Here is a 27,605-nt window from a genome sequence, read left to right on the forward strand (position 1 = left end):
GGCAAGGTAAGTGGTATTGTTTCCATTTGACAGATGAGAAAACAGGCTTACAGGGAGTCAGGTGTAATCAATGGTTTACCATGAATTAAGGAAAGTGCAATATACATAATCTCTGCCTTCAAGAGGTTTACAGAGAGGCCAAATCAACACATCAAATAGCTGAGTAGTAATAACTTTCCAAAGTACAAACATTCAATATCTCATTAAATCCCAACAATCCCACAAAGTAAGTAGCAGTAGTATCTCTAACACAACAATAAAGGACACTGAGGTACAAAGAAGGGGCTTGAGGAAAATCACCTAAGTGCCAAGCAGCAGAGCCAGATGTCCTCCTGACACCAGACATTACTGGAGTATTTATCTCCAGCACATACTACTGGGTGCCAGCCATTCTCCTAGGCTGGCAGAGGGAGAGGTACCACAAATTCCCAGCCTAATGGGGCAGTTAAGTTGCGTCTTCATTGACTCTTCATATGAGATCTCCAAGTCAATATCACTGGCCAGGTCCCTGGCACTGGTTGGCTGAGATCCACAGGAGATGGGCTGATGGCCCTGAAAGCAAACAACATTCCCAGTATTATGTTGAGGGGAACGTCTGGATGGCTACAGTTTAAAAGTAAGGATTTGGAAGTGGCAGTAGCACCCCTAAAACCAGATGCAAGTATTTCTTAAATACCCAGTAAATTACTCAGTTCAATCACACGTTACTGGATAGGACTGCGCGTTAGCATGCCTGTGACAGCAGGAGCACTGGCCTGGATGTCAGAAGAGCTGTGTTCTCATCTTAGCTCTGCTGATAACTACCTGTGTAGCCAGAGCAGAGCCCTTTTTGGATATCAGTTTCCTCCCTTGTAATTACTTTAGAGATTATCTCTAAGATCCTTTGTTAACTTGCTTCTCAGTGAGAATACTTTGTTAGCTTTTAATCTGAAGAAACATTCATTGCCAAAAATCCAAGATAGATGAAATATAGGCTCCAATGAATCCCTTGTTCCCTTCTTCTTTGGCACCAGATGAGGAAGAAGGGATTAATCTTGGATTTTTCCATTTCTTATAAGCTCACAGCATACCACCATCACCTTATAGTCAGTTTCCAGACCTTCACCCCCACTTCTTCCCCAATTTGCTGAAAACAGAAGGCAAATGGTCCTCACTCGGGGCAGAGAGGTACCCTGCTGTAGTGGCTTCCAGACCTTGCTGAGCACCTGAATCACGTGTGAGGTTTGTAAAGAAACAGAGATGCCAGGGCCCCATCTCTGGAGACTCTGATTTGGTAGAGGTGGAGTCCAAAAAAGTATAACTGTAATAATTTTCCTTTCCATCTTGCAACGGTCTGCTCAAAGGCCTTTCCTTATCACCCTATTTTAAACTGCAACATCCCCCAACCTAGGCACTCCCCATCCTCCTTCTCTGCTTGATTTTCTGCCATACCACGTTTGTTTGTTTGTTTATTTGTTTGTTTGAGACACGGTCTTGCTCTGTCGCCCAGGCTGGAGTGCAGTGGTGCAATCTTGGCCCCCTGCAAACTCTGCTTCCCTGGCTCAAGTGATTCTCCTGCCTCAGCCTCCCAAGTAGATGCCTGCGCCAACATGCAGGGCTAATTTTTCTATTTTTTGTAGAGACTGGGTTTCGCAGTGTTGCTGGGGCTGGTCTCGAATTCCTGAGCTCAAGCAGTCCTCCCGCATGGGCCTCCCCAAATGCTGGGATTATAGGCGTGAGCCACTGCACCTGGCCCAGCACTTTTTACCTTACTACATCATTTACATATTTATTTAGTTTATTGCCTCCTCCACTGCCCCACCCCTGCCTCTAAAATAAAATTTCCATGAGGGCAAGAGTTTTGTTTTGTTCACTGATATTATTCACGGAGACTAGAACAGTGCCTGGTGTATAGTAAACATTAAACTTTTTGTCAAATTTCAGAGGCAGTATAGCATAGTAATTAAGTCCACAGACTCTGGCAATGTCTTGGGTCCAAATCTCAACAGCTGACACCTAATAACTATGTGACCTTGGGCAAGTCACTTTGGAAGTTTCTACCCCTAGGTTTCCTCATTGGTTATGCAAATGAAAATAATGCCTACCCAAACTAGATAGCCTGTGTAAAACATCGCCTCCAGCACTCACAAGCAGTGTGGGCTTAAAAAGAAAAAAAAATCTCCATGGCTCAGTATCCTCATCCGTAAAGTGACCCACCGCTGTGCTGGGATACAGTGAACAGCCCCTTCAGTTGGTGGCCTGGAAGTCAGACCTCTCAGAAAGGGTCCAGGAAGGCTGGAGTGAGATGGGGTGGGAGCGGCACTCACTCTCAGGAAAGTTCAGTTCAGATGCAAGCCCTGTGTTGCGGGTTACGGGGAGCCACGTGCCCTACCCTCCCTCGGCTGCTCGTGGGAAAAGGCCTAGAGGTTCGGGCCGAGAAGAGGAGCGAAAGCAGAGAGCCGACTTCCCCTCACCCATCTGGGAAATGGGCTCGGGCCAACTGCTGACTTCGCGCTCGCTGGCGCAGCTCCCTGCGGAGCCCTCGGCGGGGAGGGAGGCTGAACATCTGGATGACATTTCTGCGAGAGCGGCTCCGGAGCAGCGGCTGGGGAGGGAGAGGTGCGCTCGTGCGCACGTGGGACCGAGAGGGAGGCGATTCCTCGGGGCCCGGGTCTTGTTTTTCTCGCTCTCTACCGCAGCCCCTTCTCCCGCCCCCCAGCCCCAGGCCCCGAGCCTCCCCGGCTCCCGACGAGCCGAGCTCCTTCACTGGCGGCCTCGCCTCGCCAGAGGGCACCCTCGATCTTCCGGAAAACGCCACCATTTTTCACTGCCCCTGGAGCATCTCCAGGCTTCTGCCCGCCTCCCGACTCCGATCTTGTCAATGAAGAATCGGGCCAGGATCGCCGCGGAGCGGACGCTGACCCTCCGACCCGGCTCGCAGGCCGGGTGTCCCCTCCGCGAGGCTGGCACGGCCGCCCCTACCGGGTCCCGCGCCCTTTGCGGACCCTGCCCCGGGTCGGGCCTGGCCCGGGGGCGACCCCGGGACCGGGGGACCAGGAGGGAGAGTAGACGCGGGCCGCGGACGGCGCGGACTGACAGCTGGCGAGAGGGCGCTGGGGCTGGGGGAAATGGAGGGAGGGGGCTCATCGGAGTAACTTTCCAGAAAAACAGCCAACGTGTAGCAGGAGTGATTCCAAGAGGGGAAAAAAAGTTCAGCTACCACGTCGAACGAGAGGACTCGCAACGTATTTTTCAAATGGGCTCGGCTTTTCCTGTGCCTGTTTAAAACATTAACATCGTGCAGCAAAAGAGGCTGCGTGCGCTGGTCCCTCCCTCCCCCACCCCAGGCCAGAGACGTCATGGGAGGGAGGTATAAAATTTCAGCAGAGAGAAATAGAGAAAGCAGTGTGTGTGCATGTGTGTGTGTGTGAGAGAGGGAGAGGAGCGAGAGGGAGAGGGAGAGAGAGAAAGGGAGGGAAGCAGAGAGTCAAGTCCAAGGGAATGAGCGAGAGAGGCAGAGACAGGGGAAGAGGCGTGCGAGAGAAGGAATAACAGCTTTCCGGAGCAGGCGTGCCGTGAACTGGCTTCTATTTTATTTTATTTTTCTCCTTTTTATTTTTTAAAGAGAAGCAGGGGACAGAAGCAATGGCCGAGGCAGAAGACAAGCCGAGGTGCTGGTGACCCTGGGCGTCTGAGTGGATGATTGAGGCTGCTGCGCTCAGAGGCCTGCCTCCCTGCCTTCCAATGCACATAACCCCACACCCCAGCCAATGAAGACGAGAGGCAGCGTGAACAAAGTCATTTAGAAAGCCCCCGAGGAAGTGTAAACAAAAGAGAAAGCATGAATGGAGTGCCTGAGAGACAAGTGTGTCCTGTACTGCCCCCACCTTTAGCTGGGCCAGCAACTGCGCGGCCCTGCCTCTCCCCACCTACTCACTGGTGATCTGACTTTTTTTTTTTTTAACCTTTTTTTTCCCCCTTTTCTTTTCCATTCTCTTTTCTTATTTTCCTTCAAGGCAAGGCAAGGATTTTGATTTTGGGACCCAGCCATGGTCCTTCTGCTCCTTCTTTAAAATACCCACTTTCTCCCCATCGCCAAGCGGCGTTTGGCAATATCAGATATCCGCTCTATTTATTTTTACCTAAGGAAAAACTCCAGCTCCCTTCCCACTCCCAGCTGCCTTGCCACCCCTCCCAGCCCTCTGGTTGCCCTCCACCTGGCCTGCTGGGAGTCAGAGCCCAGCAAAACCTGTTTAGACACATGGACAAGAATCCCAGCACTACAAGGCACACAGTCCGCTTCTTCGTCCTCAGGGTTGCCAGCGCTTCCTGGAAGTCCTGAAGCTCTCGCAGTGCAGTGAGTTCATGCACCTTCTTGCCAAGCCTCAGTCTTTGGGATCTGGGGAGGCCGCCTGGTTTTCCTCCCTCCTTCTGCACGTCTGCTGGGGTCTCTTCCTCTCCAGGCCTCGCCGTCCCCCTGGCCTCTCTTCCCAGCTCACACATGAAGATGCACTTGCAAAGGGCTCTGGTGGTCCTGGCCCTGCTGAACTTTGCCTCGGTCAGCCTCTCTCTGTCCACTTGCACCACCTTGGACTTCGGCCACATCAAGAAGAAGAGGGTGGAAGCCATTAGGGGACAGATCTTGAGCAAGCTCAGGCTCACCAGCCCCCCTGAGCCAACGGTGATGACCCACGTCCCCTATCAGGTCCTGGCCCTTTACAACAGCACCCGGGAGCTGCTGGAGGAGATGCATGGGGAGAGGGAGGAAGGCTGCACCCAGGAAAACACCGAGTCGGAATACTATGCCAAAGAAATCCATAAATTCGACATGATCCAGGGGCTGGCGGAGCACAGTAAGTCCAAATTCTCGCTGGGGTGTCTGCTCTGGAGGGTCTGAACTGGAGCTGGGAGCTCTGCAGAGCGGGGCCTAGTGCTGGCCACACAGCAGGGTGCCCCAGGATTCACTAGCACCAAGGCTCAGGAGGTGCGATGCTCCTCCGTTGGGGCTGGGGAGGTGGGTGGGGAAGGACATAGAGCCATTCTGTTAAGAGCCGGTGCTTCTGGGAGGCCAGGAGCCCTGGAGCTGAGCGGCTTGCTGAACTCACATCACATCCTTGACTGATTTTAATTTGGAATTACATTGTGCTGTCCAGGGAAACATATGTATTCTTGCACATGCGATCATATCAGTAACTGCAAGCATCTGGGTGCCATAAAGGGGAAGGCCGGCTCTGTCAGGAGCCCTTACAGTTCTCAGTGTGGAGACCTTGGTCTTCTCCCTGCTTTTCACAACTCGTTGTGACACGTCTCCGTTTCAGTTTTTCCAGTTATTGGGAAGAAGAGTACCTGCCCCAAATTAATGTCTGTCAAGCTTCTTGAAGCCCAGGCAAGAGACAGCCTCTTGCTGCCTGGGCCCTTTGGTCTACCCCACCCACGTGACCCACGAGACCCACGTGAGCTGTGTGTGTGGAGGGGAGAGGGTATGCACGAATGTTCCCAGGGCCGTGTACTTTAGGACGACATGCAGTCTTGTGCATAGACAGACTCATGTGCTCAAAATGGGCGCCCTCCAGGCCGGTGGGCACGGGGAGAGCGGGTTTTGGCTCTGGATGCGTAGGGAGGCTGGCGCCCTTTGTGTCTGCGTGTCACGGGAGAGCGGGTGGAGGGGTGGCAGTGGGTGCACGGTGTGGGGGGGAAATGTCTGGGAGCCTGCTGTCCCAGGAGGCTCCGTCTGCACGGAGGAGCCGGGCGGCTTCTGCGTGAGATGTCTGTGTGTGTTTGTACACGTGTGGAAGTCATCTGTGTTTACTGAAGGGGATTTTAAAAACCTCAATACAAGAGAGAGAAATTTGGCAGATGTTGAGAAACTGACAGCCCAGGAAAGAGGAATGTGAGCCACTCGTGGGCCATAGACTCCGGGAGCAGCTCTGTTTGCTTTTCCTACCAGCAGGTGTCCTCGCCGCCCTGACTACCTCAGCCCAGGCCCAGCTGGGAGAGGGGTGGAGGGTGTGGGATGGAACTGGCAGGCAGGGGAGGGTGGTCAGCAGAACACACAGCAGGGGGTGAAAGGAACCTGGCTGGAGAGAAGTAACAGGAGTGGGTACCGATGGGTGGACCAGCTCTGGCTGGAGGTGCAAAGGCCCTGTTCGCGGCTCCATGCCAGGCAGAGGAGCCTGTGGTTACTGGCGAGGGGTTCCCACTCTGGCTTCCTGTGGCTGCCTGGAGCGCCTTTCTTTAGGATGTGGCTGCCGTGTGGGGGCGGAGGCTGGAGGCCGAGGCAGAGCTAGTGCTCCTTGCCCAGGGTCTCTGGGTGGGGCTGACTCAGAGGCCCACAGTTCCCAGAGGCACCTAGCAGCTGGATAACCAAGGCTCCAACTCCCTGGGAACCCACCAACACAGGAGATAGTGACCACAAGCATCAGAGGAAGGTCGAAATCTGAGGCCGACAGGAGAGGTGTGAGGAGAGTCCAGGGCAAGAGGGCAGGACTCAGACCTTCATGGGCTGGGTCAGCAGGAGGAGTCCAAGGGAGGAGGGATCCTGAGTCACGAGGACCCCCCCCCCCAGCCTGGAATCCTGAGCTGAGAATGAATGAGCCACGTGGAGGCAAGGCCACGCGGGTGCAAGTGGACATTGATTTTGTGCAGACTCAAGGCACAAATCGCAGATGGCCTTGGGAAAATCCCGGGCAGGGCCCCACAGATGCTGGGCAGCTTCCAGGCTGCAGTACCAAGACCTGCAGCAGATGGGGGTGGCTGTGGGGCTATGGAGCAATAGTCTGGCCTGGGGCAACCCGGCACAGCGAGCAGGATGCTGTTCAGGATGCTGGGGAGGAGCCAACACGCAATGCTATGAGGCTCACAGGTGCAAACCGGAAGCAGGCAGACTCTGCAGCTGTTGGAGGTGACTTGGAGGCTGAGCAGACGGACCTGGGCCCGCCCTGCAGCTGGTCAGGTGCTGAGCCCACCCCAGAGAGGCAGACACACAAGGCACACTAATTATAAAGAAGGCAGTGGGCAGATGCTAAGCAGGAGCAGAGAGCCATCATCAGGGGCTTGCGAGGCGTCGGGGCAGGGGGTGGGGGGAAGGAAGCCTGTCCTTAACTCATGAGGGCAGACGGAGGTGACACCAGGTCTGTGGTGGGGCACAGCAGGGTCTCGATGCCAGGTCCTCTGCGGGGAGGTCATGAGATCACGTTCTCTTCCATATTTCCTCACTTCTGGCCACCTCCCTGACCCAGTGAACATGCATTCGAAGGAAAGTGACAGTAGGAGCCAGGGCAAGGAGATGGAGGTCCCTGGAGAGGAAAATGAAAGAGGAAATGCTTTTTAGTGGTGCAGGAGAAAGGGCACCAAGGTGAGAACAGAGAGGAAGGCCTTTTCCTAAATAAACTTATCTCCCTGTTTTATGGATAAGGAAACTGAGACCTGGATCGCTTAAGTAATTTGTCCAAAAAGAGTGGGGACCCTAACCTAGACATTCTGCCTGCAGGACACATATAGTTAAGCACTCATGGATACGTAAAATACACGTTGTAAGTGCTACCTTTAACCTTTAGGGTTCAGTAGATCTTTGATTTGTAACATAAATGAATCACATGTTGGACCAAACAGGAGAAGTCAGGAGTTACTATCTTAGTAACCCAGGTGGCAGATTGCATAAAGATAACCAGATTTGTTCTTTCTTAGCTCTGCAATTTTTTTTTTTTTTTTTTTTTTTGCCCAGGAGAAATGCCACAAATGTTCTCCCTAATTTAATGAAAGAGTTTTCTTTATTTAAAGAAGAGTCTCAAGCAGGTTAAGCAACTGCAGCTACATAAAAGAGACCTCTCTGAGCCTCAGTTTCCCCAGCTGTAAAGTCAGAGATGATTTCCAAACTCCTTTTCAGCTGAAAGAATTTTATAATTCCATCTGGGATGAATCAGCAGAGCCTCTACTGGGGAGTATGGGCAAGACTCTGTAATCCGTTTTCTAATTCTCCAGGATTTTACTGTGGGGAGGGAGTAGAGAGTTTCTCCGACCCCACGTGATGGGAAAGGACACAGCTTTTTTTACTTATGTTGCCATCCCTCTTACAAAGATATCACCAATGTAGGTGTCATTTTATCTTCTGGCTTGTAATTATCTGTGTCTGTTCAGAGACTTGTTGTTTTCAGCCAAGGGCAGCGCTAAGACAACCGGCAAATCCGGAGTTTCTCAACAAAGAGAAAACTTGATATTTTAGTCTTTCTTCTCTGGCTGCTAAGTGTAGATTTTGTTTATTCTGAGAATTATTCTGAAAATCATTTGCCCCAAGGACCAATGCCTTCTGCACAGTAGGGGTCAGCACTTCTCCAAGTGTGGTCCAGAGGAAGCTGGAGGTAAATGTAGATTCCCTGGTCCCACCCACCCTTACAGAATCAGAATCTTGAGGGGTGGAGTCTTGGGGAATCTGTGTTTTTGACAAGCTCCTTATGGATTCTTAAGCACATTGAAGCTTAAGACTCAGGGAACTAGGGCAAAACCTTTTCTTAGAGGGATGGCAAACACAAGTGCCTACAGAAACCCGGCAGGAAATGCAAATGATCTGGAAGAAAAGCCACGGCATCGTGATAAACTGCACCAGGACACTTGGTCTTGGGGTCAGGAAGAAAGTAAGGTATGTGAGACAGGGAGAGGGAGGGGACCTGGAGCCCACGTGCCCAGCCAAAGCAGCAGCAGCCAGCCTCAGCTCTTGCTGGGTCTTGCATTGAGGACTGTGGGTCCAGCTTGATTAGTTCTTCCCATGTCCCAGAAGAGAAGAAAATCTGGATCTTTCTGTGAAGTATTCCAATTTTTAACATGGGCTTAAAATGTTTATGGGCTTCTAACTAAAAATTTTTAAAGGTGTTCCATCAGCGAAGCAACATGTCTAATTTATTTAAAGGTTAATCAATAGAAAGCTCACACACACCATTAAAGCAGTGGTTTCTCAAACTTCCAGAACATCTGGAAGCATGGTGCCCTTTGCAGCACATTATAGTCTGTGGTTCTCAACCCTGGCTGCACACTGGAATCATCTGGAGATCTTAAAAAAATATGCCGTGGACCCCACTCACTCCAGTGTAGTCAGAACTGCTGGGGAATGGGTCCAGGCATCGTTTGTTTTTAAAGCTTTCCAGGTGATTCTAACGTGCAGCCAGGGTAGAGAAGTACAACCACACTGATAAATATAGTCCCTTCTCTGGAACCAGCAAAAAATGATATATGCAAGCAAAGGCACGCGTAGCAGCCCAGGTGTCTGAACACATTTTAAAAGGCAGTTAACTAAACATGGCCAGCTATTTCCTGGTTTTTCCATGCATACTCTACGTGAATATTCTTTGCTTATGTTTTACCCCGTAAAACAAGATAGAGAAAATGGCATTCACCAATACACATTTTCCTGTGCAATGGAAAAAGTTGCTCAAGATTTAATTTGTAATAGTGGGACCCCCTAGTCCAGCTCTCAGTAATGCTAGTGTTCTGCGGAGGCGTGGCTTAAAAACCACAAACTGGTTTGCAGTGGGTCATTGTCTGAGGCGTAGGTTGACATTCTAGGCCCATTTAGTGGAATCTTGCCATATTTTGTTGATGAAACCATCTTCACCAGATGATCGCCCAGATCCCTCCTAGCTTCCAGAATCTCTGCTTCCATAAATGAGGTGTGTTCAGAAGACCTGAGTTCAAACCCCACCTCCGCCACCTTCTAGTTATGTGACCTTGGGAAAGCCATTTAACTTTTTGAGGTTCATTTTTCTCATTTGTCAAGTGATAAATTTTACATGTTTTCCTTCTCAAGGGTTGTTAGAAGGTCACATGAAGTAATAAAAACTCGAGAAAACATAAGATGGTGCTATTACATTTTGCTTATTTATTTACACTATGATTCATTCCACAGATTACTTAAAGCATCATTATTCAGTGAATTTGATTGTCAAGAAGATTGTATTTACATTTTCTTTGATCTCCCAGGCAATTCTTTTTTTAAATTAATTTTAATTTTTTTGACAGAGTCTCACTCTGTCACCCAGACTGGAATGCACTGGTGCAATCTTGGCTCACTGTACCTTCTGCCTTCTGGGTTCAAGCAATTCTCGTGCCTCAGCCTCCCGAGTAGCTGGGGTTACAGGTGCCCACCACCATGCCCTGCTAATTTTTGTATTTGGAGTAGAGTCAGAGTTTCACCATGTTGACCAGGTTGCTCTCGAACTCCTGACCTCCAGTGATCCACCTGCCTCGGCCTCCCAAAGTGCTGGGATTACAGGCATGAGCCACTGTTCCCAGCCTTTAAAATTTTTAATTTTAAATAATAGGGATAGGTCCTCCCTATGTTGTCTAAGCTGATCTTGAACTCCTGGGCTCAAGTGATCCTCCCACCTCAGCCTCCCAAGTAGCTGAAATAACAGACATGTTGCAACACGCCCAGCTAATTTTTGTATTTTTTATAAAGATGGGGTTTCACCATGTTGGCCAGGCTGGTCTCGAACACCTGAGCTCAAGCAATCCACCCACCTCAGCCTCCCAAGGTGCTGGCTGGGATTACAGGCATGAGCCACCATGCCTGGCTGCCAATTCTTCTTCTTCTTTTTTTTGAGACGGAGTCTCACTCTGTTGCCCAGGCTGGAGTGCAGTGACGCAATCTCAGCTCACTGCAACCTCGACATCCCAGGTTCAAGCGATTCTCCTGCCTCAGCCTCCTGAGTAGCTAGGATTACAAGCATGCACCATCATGCCTGGCTAATTTTTATATTTTTAGTAGAGACGGGGTTTCACCATGTTGCCCTGGTGCCAATTCTTTTTTAATCACTAGCAATTATGTCCAGGCTTTGCTTGCTAGCGTCAAATTGCTTGTGTCAGCTAACTTCTGAGTGACTCTGGCCGAGACCCTCTGGACAGCCATTTCTTCCTCTGAAGAGGGTTGCACTACATGACTCCTGATGTACCTTCTAACTCATTGGAAATCTATACATCCCGGTAATAGACAATGACCTTTCCCACCTCTTTTTTGAAACCTTAAAATTCTCCTCAGGAGGAGTTCATCTTGGGGAGCAGATTATGATTGATAGGCTGGAAGAAACCAAAGAGGACGGCCACTAGGGTGTCCTGAGAACTCTCCTAGCTCATAACTTTCTCCATCCCCTGGCTTCCCACTGCCTTGACCCACCGTGACTGTCCTCACCAGCAAGTGCCATTTTCCATCTCCCTTCTTTTTTTTTTGAGACAGAGTCTCCCTCTGTCACCCAGGTTGGAGTGCAGTGGTGCAATCTCAGCTCATTGCAACCTCCGCCTCCTCGGTTCAAGCGATTTTCCTGCCTCAGCCTCCTGAGTAGCTGGGATTGCAGGCGCGCACCACCACACCTGGCTAATTTTCATATTTTTAGTAGAGACAGGGTTTCACCATGTTGGTCAGGCTGGTCTCGAACTCCTGACGTTGTGATCCGCCCACCTCGGCCTCCCAGAGTGCTGGGACTACAGGTGTGAGCCACTGTGCGCTGCCCCGTCTCCCTTCTTTTTACAGCAAGGTGCATGTTGCACTGACCCTTTATTCCTTTTGTAGTCACTGGTGGTGTGTTATTTATTTACTTTATTATTATTATTATTTTGAAACATAATCTCCTTCTGTTGCCCAGGCTGGAGTGCAGTGTCACAATCACGGCTCACTGCAGCCTGGACCTCCCGAGCTCGAGCGATCCTGCCAGGAGGTGCTATTGTAACTGAAGCCGTATCGATAACAGCTCCTTCAAGACCTAGCTCTGTTGTCCTTGATAGGGTTGCCAATGCAAGTAGCTTATCCACATTCAGACTATTACAAACTTGTAAACTTACACATTACTTAGCTATCACTGACTTCTCTCCTTGGTTCTATCTGAAATGGTTTAGGGAATCATTGACAGTATCTGTTCTTTCAACGCCAATTATTAATCAGGGCTTCATTAGACAACATTCACACATTTGTTTTCCTAACATCTGTTCCATTAATTTTCTAAGAACCAGTGTCAGGCCCACCAGATGGCAATTTCCAGAAACACTCACTCATCCTTTCCTGAAGATCAGTAGCGCATTTGCTTGTTTCCAGGCCTCTGATCCTTCCTGCCTTGTCCGTGACTTCCTCAGCCACCCCTCGGGGTGATTATAAGCTCATTCCAGCCATGTCCATTATGTGTGGAATCTGGGTCTATGCGCTTGAATTTCAGCCTCGGGCTGTTGTTACCATTTGTGCAGAAAGTTTTTCTCTGGGTGTGAATACTGCTCAGACCTTGAGGCTGTCAAGTGTACAGGGGCAGAGAAAAGACAGGCTCTTTCCTTTCTCTGGCTCAGAGGGGTGGGAAAGAGCATTGGCTGCCCATGTCTTGTGGACAGGGATGAAGAGGCCAGCAGGTGACAGCGTCTGGCATAGCACGTGCTGTCAAGGAAAGAGAAAGGAGCCAATGGAGGAAGCACCTGTGTTTCCGCCAGGCTCATGATGTGGGCTCTTTGCTATATAAGCCGGGCTTTATTGGTTCTAAAACACGAGGTTGAGATGTCACTGCACTGCTCAAACACTTTCAGTGACTCCCTACTGTTAATGGGTTAAAATTTAACCTTTTAGTCTGACAGGTGGACCCCAATCTACCATCTTGCCCTTTCTCACCTGGCTCCCACCTGCTGCTTCGGGTCCCTCTTACTCATTTGCATTTCCTCCCTTCCCTGCCTTTGCTTCCAGCAGTCACTCCATGTTCCTCCCCATCCTCAAATCCTCTCAGTTTTCACCTCTTCCATGAAGTGCTCCCTGCCGTTTCCCTCCTTTGATTTCCTGCAGCAACCAACCCCTGAACTTCTCTGAAAATCACTGGTTTCCTGTCACTCCCCTCACCTGTGCTCCTGCATTTTGACATCTTCCAGGGCACTCTGTCCTATTATTTCTCTCTAGTCCTGTTATTTGGGCCCATGTATTAATACCCCCCGCTTGGATATTAACCCATAAGCCTGAGGCTGCAATTTTTTGAATTTTGAAATCAGACCTTGGCGATGACCTTGAGCAGTAGGATATAAATAACTCCCACATGCTTAGCATTCCAATAATGGAACACTAGGCATAAATGGATTTTAATCCCCTTGAAGGCAGGGGTTGTGTCTGTTCACGTTTTGCTTCCCAGTGTTAGCACTATGCTTGGCATATAGTAGCTGCTCAATACATTTTTTATAAATGAATGGATGCCCAGATGAACAAACACAGGAATAGATCAACTAGTTGTAAGATATGTAAACTACTAGGTTGCTGATATCTTTCTAGAATCAGTATTTTCTTAGGCCGGGCACGGTGGCTTACGCCTGTAATCCCAGCTCTCAGGGAGGTAGAGGCAGAAGGATAGCTTGAGCCCAGGAGTTCGAGACCTGCCTGGGCAGTATAGCGAGACCCTGTTCTCCATAAAAAGGAAGAAAAAATAAAACAAAACAAACAAAAGTGTAGAATCAGTATTTTCTCAAAAAGTAGGAAAAACAGGTTGGAGAACTTACCAGAACTGAGATTTTAAGGCAGTGGGAGGAGGGGGCAATTAGATTTGACTGGCCAGTCTCTAGTGCCATGTCGTGGAGCTCTGAGGCCACACTGCTCCTTGCTCAGGACTGTGTGTGATTCTAGGGCCACCAAGAATCTTCCTCGTATCTCCACCTTGAGGTCTGAGACCTCAAGCCTCTAGGGAGGTGGCAGGCAGGACGGTGGCCACTTGGTGCCTGTCCGTTGGCAGCACACTGTTCCTGCATGTCTCACTCATGCTGTGCCCTCTGCTCTGCTTTATCTCCTAGACGAACTGGCTGTCTGCCCCAAAGGAATTACCTCCAAGGTTTTCCGCTTCAATGTGTCCTCAGTGGAGAAAAATAGAACCAACCTGTTCCGAGCAGAATTCCGGGTCTTGCGAGTGCCCAACCCCAGCTCTAAGCGGAATGAGCAGAGGATCGAGCTCTTCCAGGTAACTCCTCTCTCGGAGCAGAAACCACACCTACGAGAAAGCCAGTTCCTTTGCCATATCAGGGCACCACTGGGTGCAGAGTTTGGCAGACCTGGGTTTGAATCCTGGCTTCTCTGAGCCTTTGTTTCTGCATCAGTGTCTGTCATTAAAACACTTAAGAGTTAGCTAAGGCGCTCGGGGGCCATGGCATTCAGGAACCACTGGTTTCTTATTGCTCCCTCACCTGTGCTCTGCACTGTGACATCTTCTGGGGCACTCTGTCATGGCCTCTAGTACTCACTCCTTTCTCTGCCCTATAGATCCTTCGGCCGGATGAGCACATTGCCAAACAGCGCTATATCGGTGGCAAGAATCTGCCCACACGGGGCACTGCCGAGTGGCTGTCCTTTGATGTCACTGACACAGTGCGTGAGTGGCTGTTGAGAAGAGGTAGGTGGACCCTTCGGATGAACATTTCAGAATGAACCTCAGGTCCCTTAGTCCTCCATGAAACAGAGGGAAGAGGACAGAATTAAGGGACTCAGAGATCTGGGTTCAAACCCTAGCTTTGCCACTGAGTATTCTCCATTCATTCACTCAACTAATGTTTATTAAGTGCTCCCTGTAAGCCAGGCCCTGGGGATGCAGCCACAGGGATAGGAACTATGAGAAATGGAAAGAGGGCAATGTGATAATGATTGGGTGGGGTCCACCAGGGAAGGTCTCTGTGATGAAGAAATTCATGCATTGACATCTGAATGATAAGGAGTCAGCCCATGAAGATCAGAATAAGGGATGTGCTAAGCAAAGGCAACAGTGAGGCCCAGGCCCTCAAGTGGAAATAAGCTTGATTTGTTCGAGCAGCAGCAGCAAACAGATTGGTGTGGCTGGAGCATGCTGAGCTGGGGTAGGGAGGAGGAGGGGAGGTGGTCAGAGAGGTTGCTGGGGCCATATAATTTATTATTATTATTATTATTATTATTTCTTGAGACTGAGTCTCACTCTGTTGCCTAAGCTGGAGTGCAGTGGTGCAATCTCGGCTCACTGCACCTCCGCCATCTGGGTTCAAGCGATTCTCATGTCTCAGCCTCCTGAATAGCTGGGACTACAGGCGCACGCGGCCACACCTAGCTAATTTTTTTTGTATTTTTAGTAAAGATGGGGTTTCACCATGTTGGCCAGGCTGGTCTCAAACTCCTGACCTCAAGTGATCCACCCGCTTTGGCTTCCCAAAGTGCTGGGATTATAGACGTGAGCCACCATGCCCAGCCAATTTAATTTAGAACATCATCAGGTCATGGTGAGGTTTCAGGACTTATTCTGTGGGTGATGAGAAGTGTGGGAGTGCTATAACCAGAGATGGGGATACTCAAGGTACCCAGGTATTCCTTCCTGTCCCTCTACTGGGCGTGAAGTCAAGAGCCTAGGAGAGCCATGTGGATCTGCTGACAGCAGCTCTGCTGGGAATTCTGACTCACACAGCTACCAGGAGGAGGGACTGGGTGTGGTGATTCGATTGACATCTTTAAAAGATCCCTCTAGTTTCCAGGAGGTCAAAGGAAGAGGCAGGAAAACCAGTTAGGAGCCATGGTGGCAGCCCAGATGAGAGCAATATAGGCTGAGACTAGGGTGGTAGCAGTGGATATGAAGATTGTATGGATTTATTCTGTATTTTGAAGGTAGCCAGTAAGTAGCGCAGGCTGATTAGGTGTAGGGTGTGAGGACACAAGAGCATTCTGGATGACTCCTAAATTTTTCGACATCCAGGTGGTATCACTTATTGAAATGGGGGGCCTAGGAGAAGAACGTGTTCTGTTCCGGCCAGTTAAGTTTGAAAGGCCGGGTGGTCATGCAAGCAGAGCTATCCCAGAGGCGTAACACACTTCACATGTCCCAAATATCTTATCCACGCACTGTCTTTCTTCACCTGGAAAATAAGGCAATGGTTCCTCCTCTGCATGCCTTATAGAGTTGTTTTAAGGATCAAATGCATTTGAGAGAACTTCATGGTTTTTACCATGTTTTACAGGAGTAAGCTTTTCTTATTTTAGATAAGGAAACAGGCCGAGAGAAGTTAAGTGACTTGACCGAGGTCGTCCAGTCCGGATGAGAACTTTGGTGTCTCATGACACCATCCTCTATGTTTCTTTCCCTTTCCTTGACTGGTACTGCCTGGTCTGATGCTCAGTGGGTTGGGGTCACAGATGGCAGTCCCATCTGTTCCTTCTCTCCCTCTTGGGCAGGGTTTTCTCCTGTCATCAGCTGCTATAAAGCCACAGACCATCCATATATTGATGCCCAGAGTCCCTGAGGCAGGTGGATCCTTCTAGGTCCTTGGTATTTTAGCCAACTAAGAGTTAAAACTCAAAGGCAGAGATTACAAACTATTTGGCCTGCATATTGTTTTCAATTTGACTAGTCATCAACAGTTTTGGGTGTTTTAAGTCAGGAGATTTCACATAAAACCTGGACTTCTTGCTGTTTTTGAAAAGGTGGAAGATTTCCTGGTAACCATCCATCACAGACGAGTACCAGCCACCCCTTAGATGGGGTATGCATCCTCAGTACCCACAGCCCTCACTATTCCCTATTGTTCCCCAAGAGTGAGGCTGGCAGTTCCTGTTTAGCATCACATGCTGGCTCGATTTTCTCACGTGACCTGCCTGGACTCCGTAGGCATCGAGTTTGCATTGCTTGGTACCCATGGAGCCCAGGCAGGTCACATAAATGAGAAAATTCCCCATCCAAGGGGAATTATCCGGTGGCTGAGTTGGCAGATGGTGGGCTGGAGATCCTGCCCCAGTCCCAAGGGTACCCAGGAATTCCATCCTGTCCCTCCTACTGAGCATGAAGGCAAGAGCCTAGGACAACCCACGTGGATCTGCCGACAGCAGCTCTGTTGGGAATTCTGACTCAGAATTCTGGGCTACAGAAAGGAGGGGCTGGGGAAATTAATCTCTTAACTTCCCTGTCTGATTTTGATCAGCTCCACCTGGATTTCTTTGAAGCCCTGGGCACTTGAAGGAGTTCTTATTTTCACAGCTGCAGAGCTCAATGAGAAGTTTGCATTGAGAATGATTTCCATCCTCCTGAGACATCAAAAAGATAATTTCGTAATAAAACCTATGGGTCCCCCACCCACCATCCCCACGGCTGCCAATTCTGAGGTTAGTTCTTCATTGGAACCTTCAGTTCCCACTTAGGCAGATACTGCCTACCTTTCCTACAGGGGAATCATCACACAGGTTTGTGCTTATAGAGAGCCCATGAGTCTCGTCGGAGTTCATGGCTTCAAACCAGGCAACAAAGGACTCCAAATTGGAGCAATTGGTGGTGTGGATTGATGAGGAAACTGAGTCACACATGTGGTCTTGGATTCATTGAGCAAACATCTGAGAGCCCTTGTGCATCAGGTACCCAGCCTGCATTCTGGGTCCCAGAGTGGGTTGGAGCCTACCAGGGCCACTGGGGACCCAGGTCTCATACCCTTGTGCTATTGCTCATATAGTCTGCAGCACCTAGCTAGACAGGGCCAGGTCTTCCCTAGCAGGCTGGGGAGGGAGCATCATGGCTCAGGAAAGGTGGGACACTGGGAAACAACCATCTTGCATGTTGGTGAATGTGTGGGCATCTTCCTTGGTGGTCTCTGTTGCCCCCTCTTTGCCCCTCCTTATCTCTAACAAGAGTTTGGGATCTCAGGCATCAAGCTGTCAGTGCCTGAATCCTGGCACTGCTATCCACTGGTTGGATATCTTGGGCAAGCTGTTTAATCTCCCTAAGCCTCAGTGTTCTCATCTTTACCATGGGGGATAACAGTTCTTGCTCTATGGGATTACTATAGAGATTAAATGAGTTAGTGCTTGTAAAGTCTTAGAGCAGTGTTTGATATGTAGTAAAGTTCCATGCATTTTGGTGATTGTTGTTATCATCTCTAAGTCCTCTATCTAGATACAGCATGTTGGCCAAGCCAGGCCACCCTCTCGTGCTTACCCCCTGGACCCTCGCTCTCCCCAACACAGCTGTCTGCACCTTGACTTTCTAATTCACAGATTCATAGAACTCACTCCGGGTATCTTCCAGCCCACCTTGAACCAGCTTGACCAGGAGGTACACGGTGCTGTTAGGTAGCCCATTTCAGCTATTCCGGCTCCTCCTTCCAGCTGCCTTAACCCAGGGAGAGGGCACTCCTCATACTTCCCTCTCCAGTCACTTCTCCTCCAGCTGGGTCTCAGCTGCCTTGTTTTATTGGTCTGCCTTCCCTCACTAAGCGAACCTGCTGGAACAGAGATCTTCAAGCTCAGCAGGCGCAGTGTGCCGCAGAGGTTGCCCTGACTTGGGGTAGAGCGGATCTGGTTTGGCTCTGGAGTTTATGGAAGAAAGGGGCAGGGTTTTAACCAGTAGGACTGGGATGTCCAAGCCAGCCTAATGTTGATGGGAATCTCCAGGCTTGTAGGCTTGTATCCTTCCATCCATGAGAAGGCTGCTGGGCCAGGTCGGACTCTTTGGGGTTTGCCCTGATGGCACAATTTCAGGAAGACTCCAGGTTGTCCTCAAGGCCAGATGCTCACACACATGGTATGTGGCCTCAGGGAGCAGCAAATCAATCAACTCACTGAGAGGCTGATGCTGAATCCAGAGAGGTCTGTCCCCCATGACTTCTACACCTGGTCACAGCTGGCTGCTACCCCAGGATCAACAGAGCTTCCCAAATTAAGTCTTACCCACCAGATTTGACATGATACCAGATCCTACCTGGTTTTCCATGTAAAATTACTTGTCTCAGTGCAGACTTTCCATTTTCTTTCTTTTTCCTTCACTTCACTCAACCTCATTTACTCAGTTCCTGCTTCCTTGATTTTGGTTGCCAAAACTCATGATCCCACAACTACTAGGCGAATGGGCTGGAGTTGCCCTTCTTGCACCAGAATGTCAGGCACCAAACCCTGGCACCTCCAGGCTTTATCATGCTCACTGTCTCCAAGCTCATGTCATCTGGACCCTCAGCCATAGTTCTCTATCATCTCCTCTGTGCTGTTTTCTAAGTTCACAACTGTCTTCCCAAGCTGTTCGTCTTGGTGAGCAATCCACATTCCAACTTCCCATCATGGTGAACAAGGATTCCCAAAGAAGAAATGTCCAAGTAATTTTTACCTCATTGTGTCCTTGTTTCTTAGGGAAAATATGGCCCAGTGTAACCATGATATTCATCTTATCTCTTCTAGAATCTGCCACTTTGTCTAGACCCACAATCATGGCCCTGGTAGAAATGCTTGCATCTTCCACTGAGATGGATTCTGCTTCCTGTCTGCAAGTGACCTTGCCTCTAGCATTGGTTCCTGACTTGAATTTTTTGGCCAGCATTACATCCTGTGGCCCTTTGAATTTATGGCCTTTTGAATCACGGTCTCTGTGCTCGGAGACTCTTTAGTTACTCCCTGTCCCTAGTCTCTTCCAGTCCCTCTGTCTCTTGCCCTCATCCTTCCTCAGTAGGTTGGCTCAACGATCTCCTCTCCCAGAAACCACGTAGATGGCATGAGTTTTTACTTTCGTTCCTGTATCTGTGTCCTTTTGCCCCCAAGTAGGTAGGTGACAATTTTCTCTTAATGCCATCCTTTGAAAGGGAATGATTATTCCACTTCTGTTTCATGATGGCCACTAGTGTATGCCCCCATTTGGTGATTCATAATATAACAGGAATACCTGGAATGTGGCAACGTGCGCATGAAGGTCCACTCTGAGCTCTGGAGGCGCTTTCTGTCTCCTGTGACCCTCAATAGAACTCAGTTCCTGTGAGTCCCTGTAGGAGCAGAGGCCCTGGCTCACCCTTGCGTGGGTGGTGGGTACACTTCCCCATCACACAGAGGCGTTTTTCTCATGAACTCTGTCTTATTTTGCAGAGTCCAACTTAGGTCTAGAAATCAGCATTCACTGTCCATGTCACACCTTTCAGCCCAATGGAGATATCCTGGAAAACATTCACGAGGTGATGGAAATCAAATTCAAAGGTAACAAAATGAATGTGTATGGTAGGATGGGTGAGTGGGGCAGGGGCGCGGAGAGTTAATGGGACAGGATAGTGCAGGAGACCCTAACCAGACCTCAAGAAAAGAAACCAAGCTCCTTCAGAGAGATAGCCAACTATTTTGTACTTGAGTCATTCTGCTTTGCCCCAAAAGCAATGAGTGTAGCTTTCAGCTTATAGCTTAGAGAATGCATTAGCCTCTGGAAGACAACATGGTCTGGTAAGTGGTGAAACTGTGTAGGCAAGCCCTCTAGCCTCTGGGCCTAGTGAAATGGGATAAGAGTTCCTCTTTCACAGGGTTGTCAGGCAATTAAATGAGATAACGAATAAGGAACACTGAGCCAGAAATACTCAACAGATAGGAGTTGTCTTCCCCCTCCCTAAAAGACATTAACTTTGGCTGTCCTGAACATGAGTGCCCAGACGACTGAGCTTTGCAGATGTGCAGGGCCTGCCTGACCTTGCCCAGGGTCCTCTGGGTTTGGATGATTGCTTCCAGTCTCAGGGTGTTTGTCCGCAGGTGTTTGGGTAGAGATGGTGAAGTCGTTGAGAGTCATTTCTGGTTTTCCATTATGTTTGCAGGGAACTCAGCCTTGATGATCTCTGGAGTTTAGGAAGGTTCTCTTTTCCTTTCATATTCCCATTTTGGGTAACTGCGGAATGCCTGAGGTCAGAGGCTGGTCTAGGAAAAGGTGCAGGCCTCTTTTGGCCCAGCGCTAGACAGTGATGTTACCCCACATGGGCTCTATTTTAGAGCCTTTTTTTTAAAGCCAAAGATTTGACACTGTAATCACAGAACCTTAGAGCCCAGAGGACCTTCAGAGTCCTTACTTACAGGCCAGCTTAGGATGAAACCTTCCCATTTCAGTGAATCCTTATCTTGTTTATAAAGATTTTCAGAAAAAGAGATTTGTGATCCAGGTCTCTCATTTATCTTACAGATCTGGTGCCCCTTCCTGAGATCTGAGCCCCTCCTGTAGCTATGTACATTAATTCCTCATGTTCCTGTCCTCAGTGAGGATGGACAACAGCTGGCAGCTGTCCTTCACGAAATTGATCTCCATTTAGTTGAGACTCTAAGTCAGTCTCCAATCTTTTCCTTTTTTTTTCCAGAAGAAATGGGTTGATGAATTTAGGTTTTCTTTCCAGAGCTTGTTTGCTAAGCTATTTATTATATGCTTCATTATCTCATCTGAATTTTATAGTGAAAACACTTCAAAGACTGTAAGTGCAATGTGAATTTTAACAATTATACAGTCTTGTTTCTTTGGCTCCCATTCCTAGGCCATCTTAAGTTGTGACATCTTAAATTTTCGGTAGGACTTCTGCATTATCTTGATCCATTCACATTTTAAGAGGAAACTCACACCCCAAGATTCTAAGTCTAAAATCTAAAGTGACAACCCAGGGCTGGGCGTGGTGGCTCACACCTGTAATCCCAGCACTCTGGGAGGCCAAGGCAGGTGGATCACTTGAGGTCAGGAGTTGGAGACCAGCCTGGCCAACATGGTGAAACCCTGTCTCTACTAAAAATACAAAAATAGCCAGGCATGGTGGCATGCACCTGTAATCCCAGCTACTTGGGAGGCTGAGGCAGGAGAATCTCTTGAACTCCAGAGGCGGAGGTTGTAGTGAGCCAAGATGGGGCCATTGCACTGCAGCCTGACTGACAGATCAAGACTCTGTCTCAAAATAACAAACAAACAAACAAACAAACAAACAAACTGACAACCCGGAGGTATGTGGTAGGCACCCACTTAGTAACAGGGTTGCTTCATGGGTCCATGAAGATTCCTAGGAATCTCAACAAGGGCTTTCTGCCCCTTGGGAGATTTCTATACAGGAGTATGAGGATCTGAACATGGGGCATCTTTCAGTGGGCATCCTTACAATGATGAGTTCTTTTGATACTGGCTCCTCCGTCTGCTCTTCCCCTTCCTGCAGCTGGACATCAGAATTAAGCTGCACTTGTCCCCCACACCTCCCTCTCAGACTGCACTACTCCTCCTCCTGGGCAGTGATGGGACGTGGGGAGGAGGCAGCCTCCAAGGGCTCTGCTCTCCTTAGACAGGAGATTGTCGCTTTCCTTCCCTTCTGCAGGCGTGGACAATGAGGATGACCATGGCCGTGGAGATCTGGGGCGCCTCAAGAAGCAGAAGGATCACCACAACCCTCATCTAATCCTCATGATGATTCCCCCACACCGGCTCGACAACCCGGGCCAGGGGGGTCAGAGGAAGAAGCGGGCCTTGGACACCAATTACTGCTTCCGGTGAGCCTGGGCCCATGTGGGAACCAACATCTACTGCCTGCCTACTGCAGGGCAGGCCCCAGAGCCAAGCCACACGCAATAGAGGGTCCCTGATGCTGTTCACAAACATCTCCAGGAAGAAGACTGAAAATCTCTGACAGATCTCTTTGTTTTCCTGGGGGTCCCACTATTTTTCTGTAGGCTAGCTCTGGAAGGGGCTGGCTGAAGGAAATGAAGAAAACTCTGTGAAGAGGAGTGTTGCTAAAATAGTGTGGATTGGAGATGCTTGGTCAAAGCCTCTCCATGATTTCCATGTTTTAAGCATTTGTAGGGTGTGTGTGTGAGATTAATGTAGGAGTTTCCATGAAAGAAGGGCTCAGTTCCCTCTGAAGGGTCCAAGGATGCTACTGGATGGCAGCAAATAGAACGGTCTCCATTTGAACGGGAAATCAGAGCTAGAGAAATTAACAAACGAATTCAGAAATGACTGGGTAGCCACAATACAGAGGTAGAAAAGACCCAGCTTCTCTTATCTAGGAGCAGTTTCACTGCTCATTTATAAGGGGAGGATAAAGCATGCATGCCAACTACTAAAAGGGAGAAGATGATCACGCCCATAAGAGGCTCCGAAGGATTAAGTGCTTTAATTAGGAGCAACAAGTTTACCTATGGACACAGGAAAGGCTTCAGAAGGGTGTGGAATTTGAGCAGAGGCTTCAAGGATGAGGTTTGGGGATGAAAGGTTCCAGGAGGGGAAGTGCTGCAGGTAAAAGGAGCATGAGTGAGTCCATTTGGCCTCAGAGGATGCCTGAATGAAGCTGGGGAGAATGAATTGGGAAATATTTAGAGCTGGAAACCATGCCTTATGAGGATGGTTGGGCTTGGGAAACTAGGGATGTTGAGCTGGGGGAACAGCTCAACAGCAAGCTATAGGAGAGGCAAGGTAGTTGCTGCCAACTGTCCTGCAGCCATGAAGGCTGGCGTGTAGATTTATTTGTTCCATGCGTCTCTATCAGTTAGGAACAAATGCTCTTGGCCAGTGACATAAATCATAGTGGATTTCTTGTTCACAAGAGGTTGATAGCAGCAGGCTTAGGGTGGGCTGGCTGCTTAATGACGCCACTGAAGGCTCAGTTTTTCTCTCTCTCCAGTCTGCCATGTTTAGTATGTTGGCTTTTCATCCTTTTCCTTATGGTCACAAGTGATTACTGGGGCTTCAGGCATCTTGTCCACATTTAAGACAAGAAGGAACGAGGGAAGAGGGAGCCAGAAGCTTTTTTCTTCCATCTGTTTTTTATAAATAATCAAATATCTTTGCCAGAACTTGCGCTTACCCCCTGCATACTTCTCCTTGTCTGATGGGTCATTATTGGGCCACATGACCACTGCTACTCACAAGGGAGGCCAGGAAAAGGAACACCTGGTGTTTTAGACTCTGTAATGGGATGTGGCAAGGGAGAAGGGGGTTAGGAATGGTTATTGAAGAGATAACCAATAGTGTCTGCCATGGTTCACCCTTGGAACCCACAAGAAGCCAGATTTTGACTAATAGCTCTTTGGAAGTAGCAAGTCTAGGTCTCAGCAGATATTAAAGCAGAGGCTGGATGACCACTTGGCAAGGGGTATTATTGCCAAATGGATCTCTGTAGGCAACAGAATTGAAGGGCCAGATCACATTTGGGTGATCTGTTGAACCATGGTTCTAATAGAAGGATATACTTTATTTGGCTAAATGGCCTTTAGATTGAGTCTCATCTGTCACCTACTATTATAGACAAGCTGCATAAACTTAGAATTTATTTCTGGCTGGGTGCACATTAGGAGGGTAACAATAAAACCAACCTCAACAAAGCTGAGTTGGCTAGTAACAGTTAGTGCTTGGTTTTATGTGGAGCACTTTATAGCTCTGCTTTGATTTGTGATATAAAAGGGAGCAGGGCCACCTTTGCCTCTTTACTCTTCCTCATACAGCATTTATCTGTTTCTTACATCCTTGGGATCCCGGTCTTTAACATATGAATGTGCCTTTCTGGTTTCTTCTGCCTCATGCCCTTGAACCTGGGATTCCACTGACCGGAGCCACCTATGATGGCATGAAAGGACTCCAAGGGAGAATATGAGAGCATTCGTGAAGTTTCTTTTATTGTTGGTTTCTTTTTAAGTTGATTTTCTATAAATGTTTTTTGTTGTAGCAACTTGGAGGAGAACTGCTGTGTGCGCCCCCTCTACATTGACTTCCGACAGGATCTGGGCTGGAAGTGGGTCCATGAACCTAAGGGCTACTATGCCAACTTCTGCTCAGGCCCTTGCCCATACCTCCGCAGTGCAGACACCACCCACAGCACGGTATGGAGCAGGCTCATGCTATCTGAGGCACTGGGGCTGACCGATCAGGTCACTTGGTAAAAAGAATGAGTGAAGGATTGAATGTTGAATGAGCGAATGATGGTCTGGGGTGAGTAAAATCCCTCTGGTGAAGGTTCTGATCTTGGCACCCTGACTCAGTTCTACTCAGTCACATTCCGCCCTTTTAAATTCCTACCATAGTTTCAACCAGCCTTTTAATTTGCTTTATCTAAAGCTGTCTGTACCATAGTAATTAATTAACTGCCACGTGTTGCCCTATGTCAGAGATATGTGCATGTGGCTAGCAAGGAACACTGAAGCAGAAAGGCTTCTACCAGAACTCTGATCATTCCAGCCTCTCGAATGTAGAAAACTTACTCTGAAAGACAACAACAAGCATGGACAAGAAGCTAATTTGAAATTCTAGGAACAGAAAGTGAGATAGCCGAGAGTCCACAACCCCTAAAACTAGTCTATCTTTCCCTCGAGGGGAATCAAAAATAGGGCAGTAATTTGTGAAGCATGTTTCCTTCTAGTTCATTATTTCTGCATCCTGTCTTGGGCCCTACACTCTGGCACTTACTAAATGGCTCAAGGCAATGTTTTGTGAGAACATTTCTCACCGAAGTGATAGTTCCATCTAGGATGAGCAATATAAGAGTTGTTTTCTTAAAAGCCAAGAATGGCCGGGCGCGGTGGCTCACGCCTGTAATCCCAGCACTTTGGGAGGGCAAGGCGGGAGGATCCCAAGGTCAGGAGTTCGAGACCAGCCTGGCCAACATGGTGAAACCCCGTCTCTACCAAAAATGTAAAAAATTAGCTGGGTGTGGTGGCATGCACTTGTAATCCCAGCTACTCGGGAGGCTGAGGCAGGAGAATCGCTTGAACCCGGGAGGCGGAAGTTGCAGTGAAGATTGCACCACTGCACTCCAGCCTGGGTGACAGAGTGAGACTGACTCAAAAAAAAAAAAAAAAAAAAAAAAGCCAAGATAATTCATTATCAGTGTAGTAACTGTCATATGCTTCAACTGATCACCCCAAACAAGTGCAGTTATTTTGCTTCTGTCATTGCGGATGAACAACAGCTACCCAACTACTCACTCACCCAAACCAGGTTCCAACAGTTCCTCTTTTTTTTTTTTTGAGACGGAGTCTCACTCTGTGACTCAGGCTGGCGTGCAGTGGCACTATTTCTGCTTACTGCAACCTCTGCTTCCTGGGTTCAGGTGATCCTCCCACCTCAGCCTCCCAAGTAGCCGGGATTACAGGCGCCTGCCACCACAGCCGGCTAATTTTTTTGTATTTTTAGTAGAGATAGGGTTTCACCATGCTGGCCAGGCTGGTCTCAAACTCCTAACCTCAAGTGATCTGCCTGTTCGGCCTCCCAAATCCTGGGACTACAGGTGTGAGCCACTGCGCCCGGCCCCCAACAGTTCCTTTTAAAGAGCACCCGTGACCATTCTAGCGCTTGCTCAGCCTCTGGGACTGCCCTTGAACTGGGGGAGTTCCTGGGTTCCAGGCCTGAGGCTTGACCTTCCAACCTCTCACTGACGTGTCCCTTCCCAGGTGCTGGGACTGTACAACACTCTGAACCCCGAAGCATCTGCCTCGCCTTGCTGCGTGCCCCAGGACCTGGAGCCCCTGACCATCCTGTACTATGTTGGGAGGACCCCCAAGGTGGAGCAGCTCTCCAACATGGTGGTGAAGTCTTGTAAATGTAGCTGAGACCCCACCTGCGACAGAGAGAGGGGAGAGAGAACTGCCACTGCCTGACTGCCCGCTCCTCGGGAAACACACAAGCAACAAACCTCACCGAGAGGCCTGGAGCCCACAACCTTCGGCTCCGGGCAGATGGCTGAGATGGAGGTTTCCTTTTGGAACATTTCTTTCTTGCTGGCTCTGAGAATCATGGTGGTAAAGAAAGTGTGGGTTTGGTTAGAGGAAGGCTGAACTCTTCAGAACACACAGACTTTCTGTGATGCAGACAGAGGGGATGGGGATAGAGGAAAGGGATGGCAAGTCGAGACGTTGTGTGGCGATGGGATTTGGGCTACCCTGAAGGGAGGAGGAAGGGCAGAGAATGGCCGGGTCAGGGCCAGACTGGAAGACACTTCAGATCTGAGGCTGGATTTGCTCATTGCTGTACCAAATCTGCTCTAGGGAATCTGGATTATGTTATACAAGGCAAGCATTTTTTTTTTTTTTTTTTTTTTTAAGACAGGTTACGAAGACAAAGTCCCAGAATTGTATCTCATACTGTCTGGGATTAAGGGTAAATCTATTACTTTTGCAAACTGTCCTCTACATCAGTTAACATCATGGGTCACTACAGGGAGAAAATGCAGGTCATGCAGTTCCTAGGCCATCGACTATATCGGGCCGTCTGGATATGCGGAACGCAGAAGCAAAGGGTGAAAGGGTGGGAATCAACCCTCTCCTGTCTGCCCTCCGGGCCCCTCCTCTCCCCTCTCCCTCGATCGTATTTCCCCTCGGACACTTGGTTAGACGCCTTCCAGGTCAGGGTGCACATTTCTGGATTGTGGTTCCACGCAGCCTTGGGGCATTATGGGTTCTTCCCCCCTTCCCCTCCAAGACCCTATGTTCATTTGGTCTTCCTGGAAGCAGGTGCTACAACATGTGAGGCATTCGGGGAAGCTGCACATGTGCCACACAGTGACTTGGCCCCAGACGCATAGACTGAGGTATAAAGACAAATATGAATATTACTCTCAAAATCTTTGTATAAATAAATATTTTTGGGGAATCTTGGATGATTTCATCTTCTGGAAGATTGTTTCTAGAACAGTAAAAGCCTTATTCTAAGGTGTATGTCTGATTCGATAAAGACCCTTCAATTAACCTTTTTTTAATTCCATGTCCACGGCTACTAATCCGAGGTAACCAGAATCTGGGGCAGAGACTCTCTCAATCACCAAACGCATTGCTTAGCGCAACCACCCTTACACGGGGGCATGCTTCCGCCAGCTGAGAAGACTGCCCTATTGCTTGTGCGTCTTTCCTTCTTGCAGAGTATATTATTCTCAGAGACAGAGGCAGCGGCTCGGATTGGCAGAAAGCATAC

At 48.9% G+C, this 27,605-nt stretch overlaps 2 protein-coding genes across 2 annotated transcripts in view; one reads left to right on the top strand and one right to left on the bottom strand.

Annotated features, from left to right (window-relative positions):
* IFT43 (intraflagellar transport 43) overlaps positions 1 to 27,605 on the bottom strand; it is a 315,828-nt gene that overhangs the window by 99,390 nt on the left and 188,833 nt on the right. The gene's annotated exons all lie outside the window — the stretch shown is intronic.
* Positions 3,264 to 27,352, top strand: TGFB3 (transforming growth factor beta 3). Its single transcript, XM_050798840.1, has 8 exons — positions 3,264 to 3,349; positions 3,605 to 4,832; positions 13,762 to 13,925; positions 14,225 to 14,354; positions 19,802 to 19,909; positions 22,027 to 22,198; positions 24,370 to 24,523; positions 26,090 to 27,352. The coding sequence occupies exons 2-8, from the start codon at positions 4,481 to 4,483 to the stop codon at positions 26,246 to 26,248; spliced, it is 1,239 nt and encodes a 412-aa protein (XP_050654797.1). The 5' UTR covers positions 3,264 to 3,349; positions 3,605 to 4,480; the 3' UTR covers positions 26,249 to 27,352.

The sequence above is a fragment of the Macaca thibetana genome, chromosome 7, assembly GCF_024542745.1.
Source record: "Macaca thibetana thibetana isolate TM-01 chromosome 7, ASM2454274v1, whole genome shotgun sequence".
NCBI lineage: Eukaryota > Metazoa > Chordata > Mammalia > Primates > Cercopithecidae > Macaca > Macaca thibetana.